The following is a 23,313-nucleotide window of genomic DNA, read 5'->3' on the forward strand; positions in this document are numbered from 1 at the left end:
CTAAATTGCTAATACACATCGTAACAAAAGTGAATTAGGTGTAATCTCTCAAACGTAACAAAGTATTTATACAACAGAAACTGCGCAACTGCGTCAGATTTGCGGATATTACATTTGTTTAGATAATATGAGTCATTTTTACAACAATATAATTCGTTTTCCTCGCAAATGAAAGCATACAGATCATTTTAATTTCAAGATGACCAACAATACGTACGAAAGACCTCTGCCATCTCAGCCAATTCAAGCAACCAAACGTGAGTATTAGGTTTAAAGCAGAAAATTAACTAGCAAACAGTGACTATTTATATTTTAGATAATATCAAGAAAAAGTCAAAAACTATCACAAAATACGTGCTGTATGGATTTATCATTTCTCTGTTATGTGTTTTCATTGGAATCTCATCATACGAAGTTGTTTCATTGAAGGTGATATTAATAACAAATTTAACGATGTTATATAAGAAGTAACTTTTTATGTTATGTTGTTGCAGACAATTAACGCGGCAATCGGTAAGTTGCTCTAAAATTGGTTATTCTTTTAACTTCTAAAACCTACTCCATGAATATTGTAAACTACACATATTGGCAATCAGCAACACAGTGTTGTAAATGTAAACGGTGATGAAAATAGCATATTGTTTTACCGAACCGACCCTATACCCAGCCTGCGACCCTCTATAAAAGAGTCTCCGAATTAAAATCAACTTTATGGGAACAACAAAGCTTTCATTTACCACGCTTTGTCAGTGCGTCCGAGTGAATAAATGTTTTTTATTACAATCGTCATGACGCTACATAGACTCTAGTCTTCGCCTCAAAAAACATTCTAGTGATTATGAGTAACTTTACCTATGTTTCAAGAGTTTTATGTGTCACAAAGAAAGGGGGTTCACGCGAGATACCAAATTGGCCAAATTTTAGCAGTGGTTATAAAGCTAAGCTAAACAACGACAAACATTTGATAAACATACCAAAAATTGAGAGGTTTAACAACATGGTATACAGTAAATGGACTTGAAAGTGAAAAATGTGCACCACCCAGTGGGACTTGGCTGATCTTGGTTGTATGCAAAAGGATGCCGATCCCCTGAAGTGTCACAATAAAAACAAATACGCAATATGGCTAAGCGAAACATCTTGTACGTCTTAGAACAGCGGTTCTCAAAACGGGGTCCGCGGTCCTTTAGGGGTCCGTGAGGCAATTTTGAGGGGACCGCGAAAACGTTGAAGTACTTCTATAATCTAATTTGGCGTCAGTTTGTGCCACTGGATAAATGTAAATCAAAGTACAATTGAAGATTGACTATCTCCATTGCTAAATAGTAGTCTTTATTACATGACAACTAACAAAAATGCAATAGCGCACAGTTGTAATGTTTTTTGTCTTGTCTGTGATGTCACAAACTGTCTTTGGATCATTGTTATGCGTAATTTTGCATAACTGGCTAACATCCTGCAATCAACTTTCGTTTTTCTAAACTAAACATTCAGGCTTGATGACTGCGAGCCCCTGATGTAATGGCAAAGGGACCGTTTTGAAAACAATAATGAACTTGTTTGAGAACCACTGTCTTAAAACAAAAGCACACAACTAGCAGTGGGTTACGTAAATACTAGTGATGCACCGAAGTTTCGGTTGGCCGAAACATTTCGGCCGAATCCCCTGTTTTCCAATGTTTCGGTTTGGCCCGAACTTTTTTGAAAATTCGGCCGAAACCGAACTTTTTTAATGCATGGAATTAAGGCCTTAAATTTCATTTACGCCCATACGAAACATCATTAATTAACTATTTGTTGTATCTATGAAATAACAGCCACGTTGTCTCCAAAATATTAGACGTTTAGCAAAGTTTACCCAGTGTAAAAGTGATTTCAGTTTGTCAAAATTGAGTCCACTCACATCAACAACACAAGGTTCAGTTGAAACCATCCAAAAAACGGGGATTTTAGGTTCGGCCTGATTCGGCCGAAATTATTCGGCCTCATGGCCGAATTGTCGGTTTCGGCCCGAACCTTTTTAGGCGGGTTCGGTGCATCACTAGTAAATACCCAAAAAGAGATAATACAAATTCAAAGAATAAATAAACAATTAACAACGGTATTTAATGAGATATTTTTAAAATGGTCGATACTTGCAACCCGTTGCGTTGAAATGTTTGGTGGTCAATCGTCCTCGATCACGTGACAGATCATTTAGGTTTAGGTAGGGGACCGTATCAATATCAAAACAAATGCATATCACTAATGAGAAATGCATTGGCCCAAACAGACGTAACAAGCCACATTATAATTAGATGAACAGACCAATAGTGTCCCTGTTACACATTTGCTAACTCTTTTTCGTTGCAGAACAACAAAGCGTTTCTTGCCCACCAACAAGTGGCGAATCCTGTAAACAGCTCAAAGCCGATGGAATAACAAAGAGTGGATATTACGTCATTCGCCCACCAAACTCGACGGAAACTGTCGAGGTGACGTCATTTGCAAAATGTTATTGTTTGAAAGTTTATTGAAACATTTGTGTGACTTTCATCCTGAATCCGCCAAACTTTGTTACTGTTGATTCAAGCAATAACGTGCCACTTTTAACAAAGAACATTTTTGCATTGCCATTGGTATAAAAAGCACTAACTTTGGACGTCGAGGCTTTGCAAGGTCGATGTATTTCTTCCTTATGCCCTGTATCCATGGCCGTCGGTCTGGTCGGATTGGTTTTGAATTGAGGTCCGATCGGACCAGCAGCAACGTTACTTTTAGCTAAAACAATAATTACATGCAATAACTTTATCCTAAAATTCGTTTAAAAGACATCGATATTAACTATGCAACCGGCTCTTCAAGACGAGATACTTGCAATAATTTTACAAGACACGAAAATACTTTTTTGGATACTTTGTTTGTTTTTAATAAAATAAGACAAATTTTATCTTATTTTGAAAAAGAAAAAAATGTTTTTACACATTTGGAAAACGTGAATCTTATGAAATGTATTTCCAAGTCGATACTTCTACAGCCTAATACAGATCAACATTCATTTTATCTTGTGGTTGTGCATTTGTTCATGCAGGTTTATTGTGACATGAAAACTGATGGTGGAGGATGGACGTTAGTGGCAAGTGTTATGGAAAACAGTTTGGAAAAAACCTGCTCTGGTGGCGATGCCTGGTTCAACTACGAGAGTGAACCCGATTTGACCCATCGAGGTATGTTACAGTTTTTGCTGTTGTTTTTTGTGGTCGTGTTTCGGTCATGTTAGTAATATCACTGTAGCTGCATATTTGAGATTGTGAAGTAGGTTTTGTAAAGTTTTAGTCTCGAGTCAGGTTAAGTCCAAACCTCTTGAACTTGTAACGTTTTGTAACAAAGGTTCTAAATTTACGCCTAAACGTGAAAACACATATATCGCTATTCGAAGTTGAATCAAAAGTACAAACACCGAAACTTTCCCGAACCCGATTTTTATGAAAACCCGAACTTGGGTCGGCTAAGATAAATACATTCATACCGGGACTAGCCTTCAAGCGTCCATGCAGACCAGTGATCACGGCAAACTAATTCATAAATCATAATACGCCAGGCCCATTGAAGGAGTCATACCGAATCCAGCTGGTCTCCCGAGCACATCCATACGTCAAAGCACAGACTAGAAAAATCTAGTGGTGGGATTCGAACCCACGACAGAGTCTTTCCGGGACTCGCGCTCCACCAACTGAGCTACCCATCAGGCTCAGTGTAGTAACCGCCGAGAGTCGAATCACAAGCATCGTTGCCTGCCATGAATGCTGCACATGTCAGCTTCGTAGTAGAGTATCGCCAGTTCCACCATTGATCAGCTAAGATGGATATATTGATACTCGAATCAGCTCTGAAGCATCCATGCAGACAAGCGATCACGGCACACTAATTCACAAAGTATAGTACGCACGTTCCTAAGGCGTCGTACCGAATCAAGCGGGTCTTCCAAGCATTCCAAGATGGAATAGCACAGACTAAAAAAATCTAGCCTGCAGTGGGATTGGAACCCACGCCAGAAGTCTTTTTCAGTTAACTAGCGCTAGGTATCGTATTTTTCTGTTGCTTTTCGTCCAATTTATCTGTCTTTCGTTCAATTAACTCGTATCGTTCACATAGAGTTCTTAAACTGGGAAAACACCTATACTTTTGGTTCTACACACGCGGCAACTTACAAAGACTACAAAAGTTCTGCCTACTACTCTATGCAGGTGTGTGTAACTTTCAGTCATTATCTAAGTATTAAACAAGTCAATTTCAAAAGTTCCTTGTTCTCGAGATCTTCAGATTTTTAATTTGTATGTGCCTCATTTACTACAACAGGCAGAAGACGTCATGATACGCCATGTTCCTAACTCTACTCCCACAAACACATCTGAAGCAACAGCTTTCTTGCAATATTACACCAATGACCATTTTCTGAAGATGTATGGAGGAAATCTTTACAACTTCTTTAGGCATCATTATCCACTAAAGCCCAAGGGTAGTAGGTGGAGAATAATCTTTTATTTTTTCTTTAAATTCATGCTGCTTTTCAGTTCCTGAGTTTGATTCCGAAAAACTTCTTAATGCTCTTGCAAACCGATCATCAGAAGTAGAGGCACTTATACCGAACTTTTACCGTTACGAATACCCAAGTGGCGTTGCTTCTCGCCTTGCTACTGGCGGCATGAATATGTTTACATCCTATGGGATGGAGGTTTGAAGAAATTACCATATTGTGCCATAACATTATGTTGCATTTTATGCCAAAAGTCTGACAAACTAATTTGATTCAATCACAACTTAATAATCATTAAAAAGTTACAACAACCATTGCGCGTATTGTTACAATATCAACAATCAACCAGCATAAAAAGTGTTAATTAATAAATAATCGATTTGAAAAAAAAGGTTAATGATTTACTTTATTTTAATAATAGTCATTGTCTTTTGGGTTTTTAGTTACATATTTCGGGATTCAGTTGTAGTTCATCTGTGACTTTCAATGGAAAAAAGAGGTAAGGTTGCGAAATCTGGTATTTTGCAAAACAAAACATTTTTTAATAATTTTTTGTCATTTTAGTTGTCTTCCAACGAACAGTATGACATCAACCCGAACCTCCTACCCCTTTTTCGGGATGCTTTTCATTGGTAACTTTCCTCTTAAACCAACTGTAGGTGAATATATACGGGTAAGAATTTTTCGAATACGAACAATCAATAAAAAATTAACCAAATATGTTTGTATTCTTGGACAATTAGGTACGCAGCTATAGGCTAAACGCCGACAATACAACATCATACTCTAAAACCATTTCTGACGGAAGCTTCGAGATGAAGTACGAAGCCTTATGTCGTGATAATGGAGATGACGCAGTTCCTAACTATTGTGACGTCATGTATTTCATCAAAAATGAAGAAGTAAGAATGTTTTGTTTTTTTGGAATAGCAACAATTAAACGATTTCACCTGAAAACCATGTAACTTTTTTAGGATTGGAACACTCCCAAGGATACTAGCGCACATTTTACGGTTTCTAATTACAATGGTTATTACGATTTTTATGTAAGACCTATTGGAATATGGACCAAATCAATAGTGGGCTACACGATGTTTGCAAGGTACCATAAATTAATTTTACTTCATTCTTTTTCAATCTACCGACAAAAAAACGTAATAAATCTCTTTGAATTTAAGCCCACTATATTTTTATCACCCAAACGAAGGACACTTTTACAACTACGATAAATGTAGTCCTGTTTGGAGAAAGTAAACTTATTCACATAAGTTAACTAATTACAATTAATGTTTTACTGTTTTTAAAAGCCAAATTGTTATTTAGATGTTTAGAAAACACAGGACTATTAAAATGGAAAACATTTGGACAAATTTTATTATCCACGGACATGTTTTCCAAACGAGAACGCATTATAAGCCTATTTATTAAAATTTTCTGTTTAGCACTGATCCGGAATACATACAAGAAACTGACATTGATAAGGCGATGAAAAAGATATTAAGTATTGTAGCTGGTGTTGACAACATTGGTAAGTAAACACTGCAAAATTTTTAATATAACATATGCTAGATGCCTTTTGCTATTATTAAGACAAATGATTTTTTTTAAATTGGCAATGGCTACCAAATTTTAATAGCAGTGTGTATATATTAAACTTTAAACGTGTAAATTGAAAACAGTTGTTTGCATATCTTCATCAAGTTTAATGAATACACACTGCTATTAAATTTGGTTGCTATTGCCAATTTGAAAAAAAAAGATTTGTACTATAGCTAAAGCCATCTAGCATGTGTTATATTTTCCTCCATATAAATCTTCTTTTAAATAACAAATAAATAACAGATTTTTCTACATGACCTTTTACGAAGTTGGCTGAAATGACTCATGTGTTACCAACACATTTTTTACACATATACTTTACTGATAAGATTATTATGAGCATATTTCGTTAGTACATAAACAAGAGGAAATCCCACTTTTGTGAGTTTTCTTGTGCCTTTCAAGCACCGAAATGTGATGGACCCTCGGTTCCGATATCGATCAGCAAAGGAAAAGATATCTTGATCTCAACTATCCCACCACTTGTACCAGGAGTTACAACTGGATATTTGCAGTTCAGGACATACGGGTGGACCGGGACAGCGTATGCATTGTGCCCCGGAGCGAAGTAATGCATTGTTAAATTAATAAACATTTTTGAAGAGTTGAAATATGATTGATATTGGTTGTTGAAAATAATTTTGTATTAATGTTATTGTGACCATACTGCCTTTCAAAATTTTACGACAGCTTTTTTATTTGCCCAGAGTTGATACGTGCCTTGGGGAATATATTTGCATTGGAGGAGTTAGAAACACATCTTATTTGGATGACTGCAACGATTTTGCAAGTATATTTCAACTAACATTAACAAAAAAATGATTTCTACTCGGGAAAAGTTTTTTTAGAAACAGCATGATTAAGAAACTGACTGATAGACATATAATGTAAAAAATGACTCTGTTTAGATTGGAATGGAAAAAGAGATGATGTTATTCTTGCCACGCGAGCAAATCAGTTTGCCCATTCAACCCGCGACATCCATTCAACCATCATGATATTTTACAGATAATATTTTTCTGACAACAGTAATTAATTTCTCTGACCAGCTGCTTTATTTATTTTCTGTTAATCCATTGTCACTATATTTTATTGTTTATTGAAAGATATCTAGATTTACTTCAAACTGCAGTTAAATTTTGAGTGATGCGACTTCTACCTCGTAATAATTTCGGACCCCACAAACCAATCATAGACCAGTTGACAACATTTCGGATCTCTTTATTATTTAAATTGCAATGTGTCGGTAAATAAAACTAGGTAAATTACACAAACGATCACGCGATAGCGACAATCCGAAATCGTTGACTTTGGCCACAATTAAAGGTCAAAAATGTATATTGTTAGTATCTATAATGTGAATTCAGTTGATTTTTCGGAAAAAATGTCATGCTATCGAGACTGTTGCTGTTTTATTGTTAGTAACACGTCAATGCGTATTGCAAAGGCCGATTGCAATCGAAAAAAATTCTGAAATGTAAACATACTTATTACATGTCTCTGTGAACAAAAAAAATACTTTTTTCTATTGCCCCGTAGCTTCTTTTTTAATTTATGTAACGTTGACTCAAATTAAAAAGCTTGTGATGTATCTACTTATATTGAATTTGTCAAATATACAGTTGACTTTTAAGACCTTCGTCGAAAATTTCATTTAAATTTCATTTTGGTCAATCTAAGCCACATCATGCAACATTTGTCAAAATCTGTCAGTTTGTGAAAATTTAATAATCTCATCATTTATTTAGGACCAAAGTAAAACCTACAGAGAATCCAGGAAGATAGACAGTCAGCAAAAAAAAAAATTACCCAATAAAGTCGGTCGAAAAAAAAAACGAAATTAAAAAAAATACATAATATAGTTAAATATAAAACTATTCAATACAGTTTAAAAGACCACTATATTGGAAAAATATCAGCTTAGTTAAAATATCATTTGATGACTTTAACAGTATTGAACTACATACCCAGCTAACAATTTGACGTCGGCTTGACGTAGATTTTTGGTCAAGTTTGGTCGATAGGACGTTGCGACAATACGTCACTTTTACGTCAAAGTGTCGACTCCAGAATACGTAGATAGGACGTTGGAAACTACGTTGTGCATAACATAAACCTTACGTTCAGTAAACGTAACTACGAACGTTGTAAATTACGTTCTTAAAACGTAAATTTGCAACGTTATTTTTACTTAAAAGTGTCGACTCCAGAAAACGTAGATAGGACGTTGTAAACAACGTAAATTCGTGACGTTTCAAAAACGTAAATCGTGACGTTTGTTTTACGTAAAAGTGTCGACTCCAGAAGACGTAGATAGGACGTTGCAGATAACGTACATTCGTGACGTCTTTAAAACGTAAATCGTGACGTTAGTTTTACGTAAAAGTGTCGACTCGAGAAAACGTAAATAGGACGTTGTAAACAACGTTTTGTCATGACGTTTATTGCACGTCTAGTTAAACGTCAATACGACCTCATTAAAACGCGTCTCCATGACGTTGTTGAATTACGTCAAATATGCGTTAAACCAAACGTAATAACGAACGTTCAAAATTACATTTGTATGACGTAACTCATGACGTCATTTTTACGTAAGAGTGTCTATTCCATACGATGTATATATGACGTGGTAATTTATGTCAATAATACGCACAAATAAACATGAGTACGACACCTAACAACGCCGATCCTAATTACGTGTTGACATGTTTGCACTTTTAATTACAATGTTTAAAACGTTTGCAGCTTTCTAACTATTAACGCTAACAAATAAACATGCCAAGGAATTAAAGTAGGAATATAATATTGATGGTGAAAAATCACAGTAGTACAGAATCAAGAAGGGTTAGCAGTAAACAGCAAAAAAACGGCGAAAAAGTATGCCATTCACTGAACGATTGACAAATATGTATGACTCGATAGACAAATATGTAAGAGTTTGTAAATACTATTAAGGTTTTCATTGCATTGTGCTAAAACATTGCCTGATAATATCTGTTTGACATGGCTTGTTCATAATACAACACAATTATAGCAGAAACAATTAAACATTTCAAATAGTGCCAGTAAAATATAGAAAAATTCTAAATCAAAGTCCATGGCAATCTCTGCCTTTAAAAACCAATCTTTACTTCTTACATCTGAAGTCAAGGATGTTGACAAAGATTTCCGCGCTTCCACTCTGCAAATCAAATTGTCGATGAGATTAGTCCTTCAGGTATAATTTATTGCAGCATATGTCAATTTTGTGAGTAAAGAACAACATGAGGTTACAGATACAACTTTCATATTTATAACAATTTCTATGCAAAGGTATTAATATTTGACTTGTAAATGTGGTATTCAGGCAGCTAGACAATCATTTGACCCATTTTGGGGATGGTGTGTCAATTGTTGTAAGGTAAACAAACAAAAACAAAATCTTATCTATTAAAGGTTTGGGTAGCAGGTGTTATTTAATTGTTTTAAAAAATTTCTGCCAAAAGACCTTTTAAGGACAAACAACCAACATTCCACACTGTACACTGCTTCATATTTCAACACTCCAGCATACTAAATCAAGCAAATAGGGCCAGAGCTTGGTCAGTCTTAGGGCCACAATAAAATTAAATTTGTACTGTTAATAAACTTACTTTGTATTCAGACTAGTTTAGGTTTATCTCTTCTGGTGCTTCAGGAATCCAGTGTTTTGCTTTGAACACCAGACTAAAATACAAAAAAGTCAAATGTAAATACTGTGTACAAACTCAATAAGGTTTTGTTACACAAACTTCTGCAAGTATACCTTTTGCTTTCCTTTGTTTGTTCCGATAATTTTTGTCATTTTCCAGAGAATATCGCAAGGAAACGACCTTCCATGTTTGCCAAGAGTATACCTAAAAATCACAAGCACTGTTGTAATTGCAATGTTCGTGCAGCAATGTAACACAGATTTTGGCTTTAGAGTGAGATTTGCACAAAAGAACTACACATAAATTAGTTTAAAACTTACTAGGATTTATTAAAAGATTTCGTCTTCAGTTTGCTTGCAGTCATAAGCCTCTAGTTCTTAGTTGCCACTAGATTGGGGATTTTAGACAGATTTTGCATTGTCACAAGTTTCCTTTTTTCTTCAGCATCACTCCAAAATGTGTAACTTGTTGGCTAAAAAACAAAAACACAAGTAACTGGTAAATATAAAAAAATATTTCTATTTTTGGAAAGCAAAAGTGCCTCAATTCCAACAACTAAAATAGCAAATTAAAAAAACTATCTGCAACTACTCATTCATTGCGCTACACTTTTTTTTACTATATGACAGAATGAATTTGCAAACAGCAGCAAAATCCTTGATATACATGACCAGCATTAGATAATGATCATTTCTAACATATTTATTCTCATGCATAAAGAGAAGAACAGCATGTAGGGTATTTTTTGCATATTACAACATACATTGCATTCTGTATCATTTAGGCTAAACACATATACAACTATTGGCTAATTAAAACTTACATAAAACTGAACTGATCCATCTGTAGGTGTTGCAGGGCCGTAAAGATACTTTTCAATTATTTTAAATTTTTCTTTCCGATGACCAAAATGACAAGTATGTGTGTCTTCAGCACAAAGTAGTTTTATGACAAATTCACACAGGTTTAGAATGTACTCTGTAATGAATATTAAAACTGCAATTGTAGATAAAAATGATTTATTAATTATGATGGTACATGACCTAATTAAGTATAAGTGCATGTCAAATACAATCTATAATTTTAGTGGGTCTGGTATACTTTCATGACCCAACGTCATAACTACGTCCTGCCTGTACATACACCAATGACCTTTACATATGATCAACTACGTCATAGTACGGATACGTCACGCACATAATGACGTCACTGTGACGTCACACATTTTCCTTATCGCACGACGAAAATTTCACACTTTACGAAATACACATCGCAGAAAGCTGAAAATTGGTGTGTGACGTCATCAAGGCTTTGGATGACGTCATGCAAAAAATTACGTTAATCGGGTCACGCTAACTACATCTATTCAAAGTCTAAACTTACTCGCTAATGCAAAACACCTCTCGCTCGCCGATGACCTGCGCTTTCTCACTTAGGTACAATGACAAACAATTTTTAGTTTGTAGAAAGGGTGAATCATTTGAGAAAATCAATCACAATCATTTTTACATTGGTTGTTGGCGTTGTTCTTGCAATAACCTAACGTTTTTGAACATCCTATAAATTTAAAACACCCTAAAATGTTTAAAACATTGAAGAAAACGTATTCAGTATGCTGATTTCTATGTTTATCCGAATTATGACGATATTGGGTTCCTTTTAATAACATAAATCCAATGAGCAGAAGATTGCAAAACTAACATCGTTTCGTACGATCAGGAAATGGCCAGTAGTTCTGGTGCTGGCTGCAGCCAAAGTTGAGATCGCAGAAGGGCGATCGAGACCTTGTTGGAAAGGCCTATCCTTCCCCTCCAGCTTGCACCCCCCCGCGTTGCACCCCCATAGAAGTGCGTCACCTAGCGATTGTTTGAATAAAGGTAGTTTTCGCATAAATGTGACGTCACAATGCCTGGGGTTAGGTCGGTGGGGTCAAAGTGAGTGGAAAGTTAAATGCCTTGTGAATATTCGTGCCAAGTTTCAAATCGACAGATCAAGTACATTTCGGATGAGAGGCCGACAAAGGGGTGCACCTCGACGAAGCTCGACCCGCTTCAAGCGGCCGAGTTAAGAACGGAAAAGCCTATGTCGGCACCTGGTATACTTTCATGACCACAAATTCTCGACCTCGCTGCAGCCAAAGTTGAGATCGCAGAAGGGCGATCGAGACCTTGTTGGAAAGGCCTATCCTTCCCCTCCAGCTTGCACCCCCCCGCGTTGCACCCCCATAGAAGTGCGTCACCTAGCGATTGTTTGAATAAAGGTAGTTTTCGCATAAATGTGACGTCACAATGCCTGGGGTTAGGTCGGTGGGGTCAAAGTGAGTGGAAAGTTAAATGCCTTGTGAATATTCGTGCCAAGTTTCAAATCGACAGATCAAGTACATTTCGGATGAGAGGCCGACAAAGGGGTGCACCTCGACGAAGCTCGACCCGCTTCAAGCGGCCGAGTTAAGAACGGAAAAGCCTATGTCGGCACCTGGTATACTTTCATGACCACAAATTCTCGACCTCGCTGCAGCCAAAGTTGAGATCGCAGAAGGGCGATCGAGACCTTGTTGGAAAGGCCTATCCTTCCCCTCCAGCTTGCACCCCCCCGCGTTGCACCCCCATAGAAGTGCGTCACCTAGCGATTGTTTGAATAAAGGTAGTTTTCGCATAAATGTGACGTCACAATGCCTGGGGTTAGGTCGGTGGGGTCAAAGTGAGTGGAAAGTTAAATGCCTTGTGAATATTCGTGCCAAGTTTCAAATCGACAGATCAAGTACATTTCGGATGAGAGGCCGACAAAGGGGTGCACCTCGACGAAGCTCGACCCGCTTCAAGCGGCCGAGTTAAGAACGGAAAAGCCTATGTCGGCACCTGGTATACTTTCATGACCACAAATTCTCGACCTCGCTGCAGCCAAAGTTGAGATCGCAGAAGGGCGATCGAGACCTTGTTGGAAAGGCCTATCCTTCCCCTCCAGCTTGCACCCCCCCGCGTTGCACCCCCATAGAAGTGCGTCACCTAGCGATTGTTTGAATAAAGGTAGTTTTCGCATAAATGTGACGTCACAATGCCTGGGGTTAGGTCGGTGGGGTCAAAGTGAGTGGAAAGTTAAATGCCTTGTGAATATTCGTGCCAAGTTTCAAATCGACAGATCAAGTACATTTCGGATGAGAGGCCGACAAAGGGGTGCACCTCGACGAAGCTCGACCCGCTTCAAGCGGCCGAGTTAAGAACGGAAAAGCCTATGTCGGCACCTGGTATACTTTCATGACCACAAATTCTCGACCTCGCTGCAGCCAAAGTTGAGATCGCAGAAGGGCGATCGAGACCTTGTTGGAAAGGCCTATCCTTCCCCTCCAGCTTGCACCCCCCCGCGTTGCACCCCCATAGAAGTGCGTCACCTAGCGATTGTTTGAATAAAGGTAGTTTTCGCATAAATGTGACGTCACAATGCCTGGGGTTAGGTCGGTGGGGTCAAAGTGAGTGGAAAGTTAAATGCCTTGTGAATATTCGTGCCAAGTTTCAAATCGACAGATCAAGTACATTTCGGATGAGAGGCCGACAAAGGGGTGCACCTCGACGAAGCTCGACCCGCTTCAAGCGGCCGAGTTAAGAACGGAAAAGCCTATGTCGGCACCTGGTATACTTTCATGACCACAAATTCTCGACCTCGCTGCAGCCAAAGTTGAGATCGCAGAAGGGCGATCGAGACCTTGTTGGAAAGGCCTATCCTTCCCCTCCAGCTTGCACCCCCCCGCGTTGCACCCCCATAGAAGTGCGTCACCTAGCGATTGTTTGAATAAAGGTAGTTTTCGCATAAATGTGACGTCACAATGCCTGGGGTTAGGTCGGTGGGGTCAAAGTGAGTGGAAAGTTAAATGCCTTGTGAATATTCGTGCCAAGTTTCAAATCGACAGATCAAGTACATTTCGGATGAGAGGCCGACAAAGGGGTGCACCTCGACGAAGCTCGACCCGCTTCAAGCGGCCGAGTTAAGAACGGAAAAGCCTATGTCGGCACCTGGTATACTTTCATGACCACAAATTCTCGACCTCGCTGCAGCCAAAGTTGAGATCGCAGAAGGGCGATCGAGACCTTGTTGGAAAGGCCTATCCTTCCCCTCCAGCTTGCACCCCCCCGCGTTGCACCCCCATAGAAGTGCGTCACCTAGCGATTGTTTGAATAAAGGTAGTTTTCGCATAAATGTGACGTCACAATGCCTGGGGTTAGGTCGGTGGGGTCAAAGTGAGTGGAAAGTTAAATGCCTTGTGAATATTCGTGCCAAGTTTCAAATCGACAGATCAAGTACATTTCGGATGAGAGGCCGACAAAGGGGTGCACCTCGACGAAGCTCGACCCGCTTCAAGCGGCCGAGTTAAGAACGGAAAAGCCTATGTCGGCACCTGGTATACTTTCATGACCACAAATTCTCGACCTCGCTGCAGCCAAAGTTGAGATCGCAGAAGGGCGATCGAGACCTTGTTGGAAAGGCCTATCCTTCCCCTCCAGCTTGCACCCCCCCGCGTTGCACCCCCATAGAAGTGCGTCACCTAGCGATTGTTTGAATAAAGGTAGTTTTCGCATAAATGTGACGTCACAATGCCTGGGGTTAGGTCGGTGGGGTCAAAGTGAGTGGAAAGTTAAATGCCTTGTGAATATTCGTGCCAAGTTTCAAATCGACAGATCAAGTACATTTCGGATGAGAGGCCGACAAAGGGGTGCACCTCGACGAAGCTCGACCCGCTTCAAGCGGCCGAGTTAAGAACGGAAAAGCCTATGTCGGCACCTGGTATACTTTCATGACCACAAATTCTCGACCTCGCTGCAGCCAAAGTTGAGATCGCAGAAGGGCGATCGAGACCTTGTTGGAAAGGCCTATCCTTCCCCTCCAGCTTGCACCCCCCCGCGTTGCACCCCCATAGAAGTGCGTCACCTAGCGATTGTTTGAATAAAGGTAGTTTTCGCATAAATGTGACGTCACAATGCCTGGGGTTAGGTCGGTGGGGTCAAAGTGAGTGGAAAGTTAAATGCCTTGTGAATATTCGTGCCAAGTTTCAAATCGACAGATCAAGTACATTTCGGATGAGAGGCCGACAAAGGGGTGCACCTCGACGAAGCTCGACCCGCTTCAAGCGGCCGAGTTAAGAACGGAAAAGCCTATGTCGGCACCTGGTATACTTTCATGACCACAAATTCTCGACCTCGCTGCAGCCAAAGTTGAGATCGCAGAAGGGCGATCGAGACCTTGTTGGAAAGGCCTATCCTTCCCCTCCAGCTTGCACCCCCCCGCGTTGCACCCCCATAGAAGTGCGTCACCTAGCGATTGTTTGAATAAAGGTAGTTTTCGCATAAATGTGACGTCACAATGCCTGGGGTTAGGTCGGTGGGGTCAAAGTGAGTGGAAAGTTAAATGCCTTGTGAATATTCGTGCCAAGTTTCAAATCGACAGATCAAGTACATTTCGGATGAGAGGCCGACAAAGGGGTGCACCTCGACGAAGCTCGACCCGCTTCAAGCGGCCGAGTTAAGAACGGAAAAGCCTATGTCGGCACCTGGTATACTTTCATGACCACAAATTCTCGACCTCGCTGCAGCCAAAGTTGAGATCGCAGAAGGGCGATCGAGACCTTGTTGGAAAGGCCTATCCTTCCCCTCCAGCTTGCACCCCCCCGCGTTGCACCCCCATAGAAGTGCGTCACCTAGCGATTGTTTGAATAAAGGTAGTTTTCGCATAAATGTGACGTCACAATGCCTGGGGTTAGGTCGGTGGGGTCAAAGTGAGTGGAAAGTTAAATGCCTTGTGAATATTCGTGCCAAGTTTCAAATCGACAGATCAAGTACATTTCGGATGAGAGGCCGACAAAGGGGTGCACCTCGACGAAGCTCGACCCGCTTCAAGCGGCCGAGTTAAGAACGGAAAAGCCTATGTCGGCACCTGGTATACTTTCATGACCACAAATTCTCGACCTCGCTGCAGCCAAAGTTGAGATCGCAGAAGGGCGATCGAGACCTTGTTGGAAAGGCCTATCCTTCCCCTCCAGCTTGCACCCCCCCGCGTTGCACCCCCATAGAAGTGCGTCACCTAGCGATTGTTTGAATAAAGGTAGTTTTCGCATAAATGTGACGTCACAATGCCTGGGGTTAGGTCGGTGGGGTCAAAGTGAGTGGAAAGTTAAATGCCTTGTGAATATTCGTGCCAAGTTTCAAATCGACAGATCAAGTACATTTCGGATGAGAGGCCGACAAAGGGGTGCACCTCGACGAAGCTCGACCCGCTTCAAGCGGCCGAGTTAAGAACGGAAAAGCCTATGTCGGCACCTGGTATACTTTCATGACCACAAATTCTCGACCTCGCTGCAGCCAAAGTTGAGATCGCAGAAGGGCGATCGAGACCTTGTTGGAAAGGCCTATCCTTCCCCTCCAGCTTGCACCCCCCCGCGTTGCACCCCCATAGAAGTGCGTCACCTAGCGATTGTTTGAATAAAGGTAGTTTTCGCATAAATGTGACGTCACAATGCCTGGGGTTAGGTCGGTGGGGTCAAAGTGAGTGGAAAGTTAAATGCCTTGTGAATATTCGTGCCAAGTTTCAAATCGACAGATCAAGTACATTTCGGATGAGAGGCCGACAAAGGGGTGCACCTCGACGAAGCTCGACCCGCTTCAAGCGGCCGAGTTAAGAACGGAAAAGCCTATGTCGGCACCTGGTATACTTTCATGACCACAAATTCTCGACCTCGCTGCAGCCAAAGTTGAGATCGCAGAAGGGCGATCGAGACCTTGTTGGAAAGGCCTATCCTTCCCCTCCAGCTTGCACCCCCCCGCGTTGCACCCCCATAGAAGTGCGTCACCTAGCGATTGTTTGAATAAAGGTAGTTTTCGCATAAATGTGACGTCACAATGCCTGGGGTTAGGTCGGTGGGGTCAAAGTGAGTGGAAAGTTAAATGCCTTGTGAATATTCGTGCCAAGTTTCAAATCGACAGATCAAGTACATTTCGGATGAGAGGCCGACAAAGGGGTGCACCTCGACGAAGCTCGACCCGCTTCAAGCGGCCGAGTTAAGAACGGAAAAGCCTATGTCGGCACCTGGTATACTTTCATGACCACAAATTCTCGACCTCGCTGCAGCCAAAGTTGAGATCGCAGAAGGGCGATCGAGACCTTGTTGGAAAGGCCTATCCTTCCCCTCCAGCTTGCACCCCCCCGCGTTGCACCCCCATAGAAGTGCGTCACCTAGCGATTGTTTGAATAAAGGTAGTTTTCGCATAAATGTGACGTCACAATGCCTGGGGTTAGGTCGGTGGGGTCAAAGTGAGTGGAAAGTTAAATGCCTTGTGAATATTCGTGCCAAGTTTCAAATCGACAGATCAAGTACATTTCGGATGAGAGGCCGACAAAGGGGTGCACCTCGACGAAGCTCGACCCGCTTCAAGCGGCCGAGTTAAGAACGGAAAAGCCTATGTCGGCACCTGGTATACTTTCATGACCACAAATTCTCGACCTCGCTGCAGCCAAAGTTGAGATCGCAGAAGGGCGATCGAGACCTTGTTGGAAAGGCCTATCCTTCCCCTCCAGCTTGCACCCCCCCGCGTTGCACCCCCATAGAAGTGCGTCACCTAGCGATTGTTTGAATAAAGGTAGTTTTCGCATAAATGTGACGTCACAATGCCTGGGGTTAGGTCGGTGGGGTCAAAGTGAGTGGAAAGTTAAATGCCTTGTGAATATTCGTGCCAAGTTTCAAATCGACAGATCAAGTACATTTCGGATGAGAGGCCGACAAAGGGGTGCACCTCGACGAAGCTCGACCCGCTTCAAGCGGCCGAGTTAAGAACGGAAAAGCCTATGTCGGCACCTGGTATACTTTCATGACCACAAATTCTCGACCTCGCTGCAGCCAAAGTTGAGATCGCAGAAGGGCGATCGAGACCTTGTTGGAAAGGCCTATCCTTCCCCTCCAGCTTGCACCCCCCCGCGTTGCACCCCCATAGAAGTGCGTCACCTAGCGATTGTTTGAATAAAGGTAGTTTTCGCATAAATGTGACGTCACAATGCCTGGGGTTAGGTCGGTGGGGTCAAAGTGAGTGGAAAGTTAAATGCCTTGTGAATATTCGTGCCAAGTTTCAAATCGACAGATCAAGTACATTTCGGATGAGAGGCCGACAAAGGGGTGCACCTCGACGAAGCTCGACCCGCTTCAAGCGGCCGAGTTAAGAACGGAAAAGCCTATGTCGGCACCTGGTATACTTTCATGACCACAAATTCTCGACCTCGCTGCAGCCAAAGTTGAGATCGCAGAAGGGCGATCGAGACCTTGTTGGAAAGGCCTATCCTTCCCCTCCAGCTTGCACCCCCCCGCGTTGCACCCCCATAGAAGTGCGTCACCTAGCGATTGTTTGAATAAAGGTAGTTTTCGCATAAATGTGACGTCACAATGCCTGGGGTTAGGTCGGTGGGGTCAAAGTGAGTGGAAAGTTAAATGCCTTGTGAATATTCGTGCCAAGTTTCAAATCGACAGATCAAGTACATTTCGGATGAGAGGCCGACAAAGGGGTGCACCTCGACGAAGCTCGACCCGCTTCAAGCGGCCGAGTTAAGAACGGAAAAGCCTATGTCGGCACCTGGTATACTTTCATGACCACAAATTCTCGACCTCGCTGCAGCCAAAGTTGAGATCGCAGAAGGGCGATCGAGACCTTGTTGGAAAGGCCTATCCTTCCCCTCCAGCTTGCACCCCCCCGCGTTGCACCCCCATAGAAGTGCGTCACCTAGCGATTGTTTGAATAAAGGTAGTTTTCGCATAAATGTGACGTCACAATGCCTGGGGTTAGGTCGGTGGGGTCAAAGTGAGTGGAAAGTTAAATGCCTTGTGAATATTCGTGCCAAGTTTCAAATCGACAGATCAAGTACATTTCGGATGAGAGGCCGACAAAGGGGTGCACCTCGACGAAGCTCGACCCGCTTCAAGCGGCCGAGTTAAGAACGGAAAAGCCTATGTCGGCACCTGGTATACTTTCATGACCACAAATTCTCGACCTCGCTGCAGCCAAAGTTGAGATCGCAGAAGGGCGATCGAGACATTGTTGGAAAGGCCTATCCTTCCCCTCCAGCTTGCACCCCCCCGCGTTGCACCCCCATAGAAGTGCGTCACCTAGCGATTGTTTGAATAAAGGTAGTTTTCGCATAAATGTGACGTCACAATGCCTGGGGTTAGGTCGGTGGGGTCAAAGTGAGTGGAAAGTTAAATGCCTTGTGAATATTCGTGCCAAGTTTCAAATCGACAGATCAAGTACATTTCGGATGAGAGGCCGACAAAGGGGTGCACCTCGACGAAGCTCGACCCGCTTCAAGCGGCCGAGTTAAGAACGGAAAAGCCTATGTCGGCACCTGGTATACTTTCATGACCACAAATTCTCGACCTCGCTGCAGCCAAAGTTGAGATCGCAGAAGGGCGATCGAGACATTGTTGGAAAGGCCTATCCTTCCCCTCCAGCTTGCACCCCCCCGCGTTGCACCCCCATAGAAGTGCGTCACCTAGCGATTGTTTGAATAAAGGTAGTTTTCGCATAAATGTGACGTCACAATGCCTGGGGTTAGGTCGGTGGGGTCAAAGTGAGTGGAAAGTTAAATGCCTTGTGAATATTCGTGCCAAGTTTCAAATCGACAGATCAAGTACATTTCGGATGAGAGGCCGACAAAGGGGTGCACCTCGACGAAGCTCGACCCGCTTCAAGCGGCCGAGTTAAGAACGGAAAAGCCTATGTCGGCACCTGGTATACTTTCATGACCACAAATTCTCGACCTCGCTGCAGCCAAAGTTGAGATCGCAGAAGGGCGATCGAGACATTGTTGGAAAGGCCTATCCTTCCCCTCCAGCTTGCACCCCCCCGCGTTGCACCCCCATAGAAGTGCGTCACCTAGCGATTGTTTGAATAAAGGTAGTTTTCGCATAAATGTGACGTCACAATGCCTGGGGTTAGGTCGGTGGGGTCAAAGTGAGTGGAAAGTTAAATGCCTTGTGAATATTCGTGCCAAGTTTCAAATCGACAGATCAAGTACATTTCGGATGAGAGGCCGACAAAGGGGTGCACCTCGACGAAGCTCGACCCGCTTCAAGCGGCCGAGTTAAGAACGGAAAAGCCTATGTCGGCACCTGGTATACTTTCATGACCACAAATTCTCGACCTCGCTGCAGCCAAAGTTGAGATCGCAGAAGGGCGATCGAGACATTGTTGGAAAGGCCTATCCTTCCCCTCCAGCTTGCACCCCCCCGCGTTGCACCCCCATAGAAGTGCGTCACCTAGCGATTGTTTGAATAAAGGTAGTTTTCGCATAAATGTGACGTCACAATGCCTGGGGTTAGGTCGGTGGGGTCAAAGTGAGTGGAAAGTTAAATGCCTTGTGAATATTCGTGCCAAGTTTCAAATCGACAGATCAAGTACATTTCGGATGAGAGGCCGACAAAGGGGTGCACCTCGACGAAGCTCGACCCGCTTCAAGCGGCCGAGTTAAGAACGGAAAAGCCTATGTCGGCACCTGGTATACTTTCATGACCACAAATTCTCGACCTCGCTGCAGCCAAAGTTGAGATCGCAGAAGGGCGATCGAGACATTGTTGGAAAGGCCTATCCTTCCCCTCCAGCTTGCACCCCCCCGCGTTGCACCCCCATAGAAGTGCGTCACCTAGCGATTGTTTGAATAAAGGTAGTTTTCGCATAAATGTGACGTCACAATGCCTGGGGTTAGGTCGGTGGGGTCAAAGTGAGTGGAAAGTTAAATGCCTTGTGAATATTCGTGCCAAGTTTCAAATCGACAGATCAAGTACATTTCGGATGAGAGGCCGACAAAGGGGTGCACCTCGACGAAGCTCGACCCGCTTCAAGCGGCCGAGTTAAGAACGGAAAAGCCTATGTCGGCACCTGGTATACTTTCATGACCACAAATTCTCGACCTCGCTGCAGCCAAAGTTGAGATCGCAGAAGGGCGATCGAGACATTGTTGGAAAGGCCTATCCTTCCCCTCCAGCTTGCACCCCCCCGCGTTGCACCCCCATAGAAGTGCGTCACCTAGCGATTGTTTGAATAAAGGTAGTTTTCGCATAAATGTGACGTCACAATGCCTGGGGTTAGGTCGGTGGGGTCAAAGTGAGTGGAAAGTTAAATGCCTTGTGAATATTCGTGCCAAGTTTCAAATCGACAGATCAAGTACATTTCGGATGAGAGGCCGACAAAGGGGTGCACCTCGACGAAGCTCGACCCGCTTCAAGCGGCCGAGTTAAGAACGGAAAAGCCTATGTCGGCACCTGGTATACTTTCATGACCACAAATTCTCGACCTCGCTGCAGCCAAAGTTGAGATCGCAGAAGGGCGATCGAGACATTGTTGGAAAGGCCTATCCTTCCCCTCCAGCTTGCACCCCCCCGCGTTGCACCCCCATAGAAGTGCGTCACCTAGCGATTGTTTGAATAAAGGTAGTTTTCGCATAAATGTGACGTCACAATGCCTGGGGTTAGGTCGGTGGGGTCAAAGTGAGTGGAAAGTTAAATGCCTTGTGAATATTCGTGCCAAGTTTCAAATCGACAGATCAAGTACATTTCGGATGAGAGGCCGACAAAGGGGTGCACCTCGACGAAGCTCGACCCGCTTCAAGCGGCCGAGTTAAGAACGGAAAAGCCTATGTCGGCACCTGGTATACTTTCATGACCACAAATTCTCGACCTCGCTGCAGCCAAAGTTGAGATCGCAGAAGGGCGATCGAGACATTGTTGGAAAGGCCTATCCTTCCCCTCCAGCTTGCACCCCCCCGCGTTGCACCCCCATAGAAGTGCGTCACCTAGCGATTGTTTGAATAAAGGTAGTTTTCGCATAAATGTGACGTCACAATGCCTGGGGTTAGGTCGGTGGGGTCAAAGTGAGTGGAAAGTTAAATGCCTTGTGAATATTCGTGCCAAGTTTCAAATCGACAGATCAAGTACATTTCGGATGAGAGGCCGACAAAGGGGTGCACCTCGACGAAGCTCGACCCGCTTCAAGCGGCCGAGTTAAGAACGGAAAAGCCTATGTCGGCACCTGGTATACTTTCATGACCACAAATTCTCGACCTCGCTGCAGCCAAAGTTGAGATCGCAGAAGGGCGATCGAGACATTGTTGGAAAGGCCTATCCTTCCCCTCCAGCTTGCACCCCCCCGCGTTGCACCCCCATAGAAGTGCGTCACCTAGCGATTGTTTGAATAAAGGTAGTTTTCGCATAAATGTGACGTCACAATGCCTGGGGTTAGGTCGGTGGGGTCAAAGTGAGTGGAAAGTTAAATGCCTTGTGAATATTCGTGCCAAGTTTCAAATCGACAGATCAAGTACATTTCGGATGAGAGGCCGACAAAGGGGTGCACCTCGACGAAGCTCGACCCGCTTCAAGCGGCCGAGTTAAGAACGGAAAAGCCTATGTCGGCACCTGGTATACTTTCATGACCACAAATTCTCGACCTCGCTGCAGCCAAAGTTGAGATCGCAGAAGGGCGATCGAGACATTGTTGGAAAGGCCTATCCTTCCCCTCCAGCTTGCACCCCCCCGCGTTGCACCCCCATAGAAGTGCGTCACCTAGCGATTGTTTGAATAAAGGTAGTTTTCGCATAAATGTGACGTCACAATGCCTGGGGTTAGGTCGGTGGGGTCAAAGTGAGTGGAAAGTTAAATGCCTTGTGAATATTCGTGCCAAGTTTCAAATCGACAGATCAAGTACATTTCGGATGAGAGGCCGACAAAGGGGTGCACCTCGACGAAGCTCGACCCGCTTCAAGCGGCCGAGTTAAGAACGGAAAAGCCTATGTCGGCACCTGGTATACTTTCATGACCACAAATTCTCGACCTCGCTGCAGCCAAAGTTGAGATCGCAGAAGGGCGATCGAGACATTGTTGGAAAGGCCTATCCTTCCCCTCCAGCTTGCACCCCCCCGCGTTGCACCCCCATAGAAGTGCGTCACCTAGCGATTGTTTGAATAAAGGTAGTTTTCGCATAAATGTGACGTCACAATGCCTGGGGTTAGGTCGGTGGGGTCAAAGTGAGTGGAAAGTTAAATGCCTTGTGAATATTCGTGCCAAGTTTCAAATCGACAGATCAAGTACATTTCGGATGAGAGGCCGACAAAGGGGTGCACCTCGACGAAGCTCGACCCGCTTCAAGCGGCCGAGTTAAGAACGGAAAAGCCTATGTCGGCACCTGGTATACTTTCATGACCACAAATTCTCGACCTCGCTGCAGCCAAAGTTGAGATCGCAGAAGGGCGATCGAGACATTGTTGGAAAGGCCTATCCTTCCCCTCCAGCTTGCACCCCCCCGCGTTGCACCCCCATAGAAGTGCGTCACCTAGCGATTGTTTGAATAAAGGTAGTTTTCGCATAAATGTGACGTCACAATGCCTGGGGTTAGGTCGGTGGGGTCAAAGTGAGTGGAAAGTTAAATGCCTTGTGAATATTCGTGCCAAGTTTCAAATCGACAGATCAAGTACATTTCGGATGAGAGGCCGACAAAGGGGTGCACCTCGACG

At 43.2% G+C, this 23,313-nt stretch overlaps 1 protein-coding gene and 1 long non-coding RNA gene across 2 annotated transcripts; one reads left to right on the forward strand and one right to left on the reverse strand.

Annotated features, from left to right (window-relative positions):
- The first annotated feature begins 199 nt into the window (after window positions 1-199).
- LOC145219792 (uncharacterized) lies at window positions 200-7,127 on the forward strand. The gene is made up of 16 exons (XM_080087102.1): window positions 200-257; window positions 317-429; window positions 495-513; window positions 2,353-2,474; window positions 3,071-3,206; window positions 4,135-4,226; window positions 4,339-4,498; window positions 4,554-4,714; window positions 4,960-5,015; window positions 5,081-5,189; window positions 5,260-5,418; window positions 5,491-5,618; window positions 5,959-6,044; window positions 6,521-6,683; window positions 6,823-6,905; window positions 7,024-7,127. The coding sequence occupies exons 1-16, from the start codon at window positions 200-202 to the stop codon at window positions 7,125-7,127; spliced, it is 1,749 nt and encodes a 582-aa protein (XP_079943228.1).
- Window positions 7,128-8,735: 1,608 nt separating this feature from the next.
- LOC145220092 (uncharacterized) lies at window positions 8,736-10,819 on the reverse strand. The gene is made up of 5 exons (XR_013857992.1): window positions 10,610-10,819; window positions 10,107-10,258; window positions 9,900-9,990; window positions 9,748-9,820; window positions 8,736-9,296 (listed from the first exon to the last, which is right to left on the reverse strand). It is a non-coding gene; the product is annotated as an uncharacterized LOC145220092 (long non-coding RNA).
- Between the last annotated feature and the right edge of the window lie 12,494 nt (window positions 10,820-23,313).

Source organism: Phallusia mammillata, chromosome 3, assembly GCF_965637545.1.
Source record: "Phallusia mammillata chromosome 3, kaPhaMamm4.hap1.1, whole genome shotgun sequence".
Classification (NCBI taxonomy): Eukaryota; Metazoa; Chordata; class Ascidiacea; order Phlebobranchia; family Ascidiidae; genus Phallusia; species Phallusia mammillata.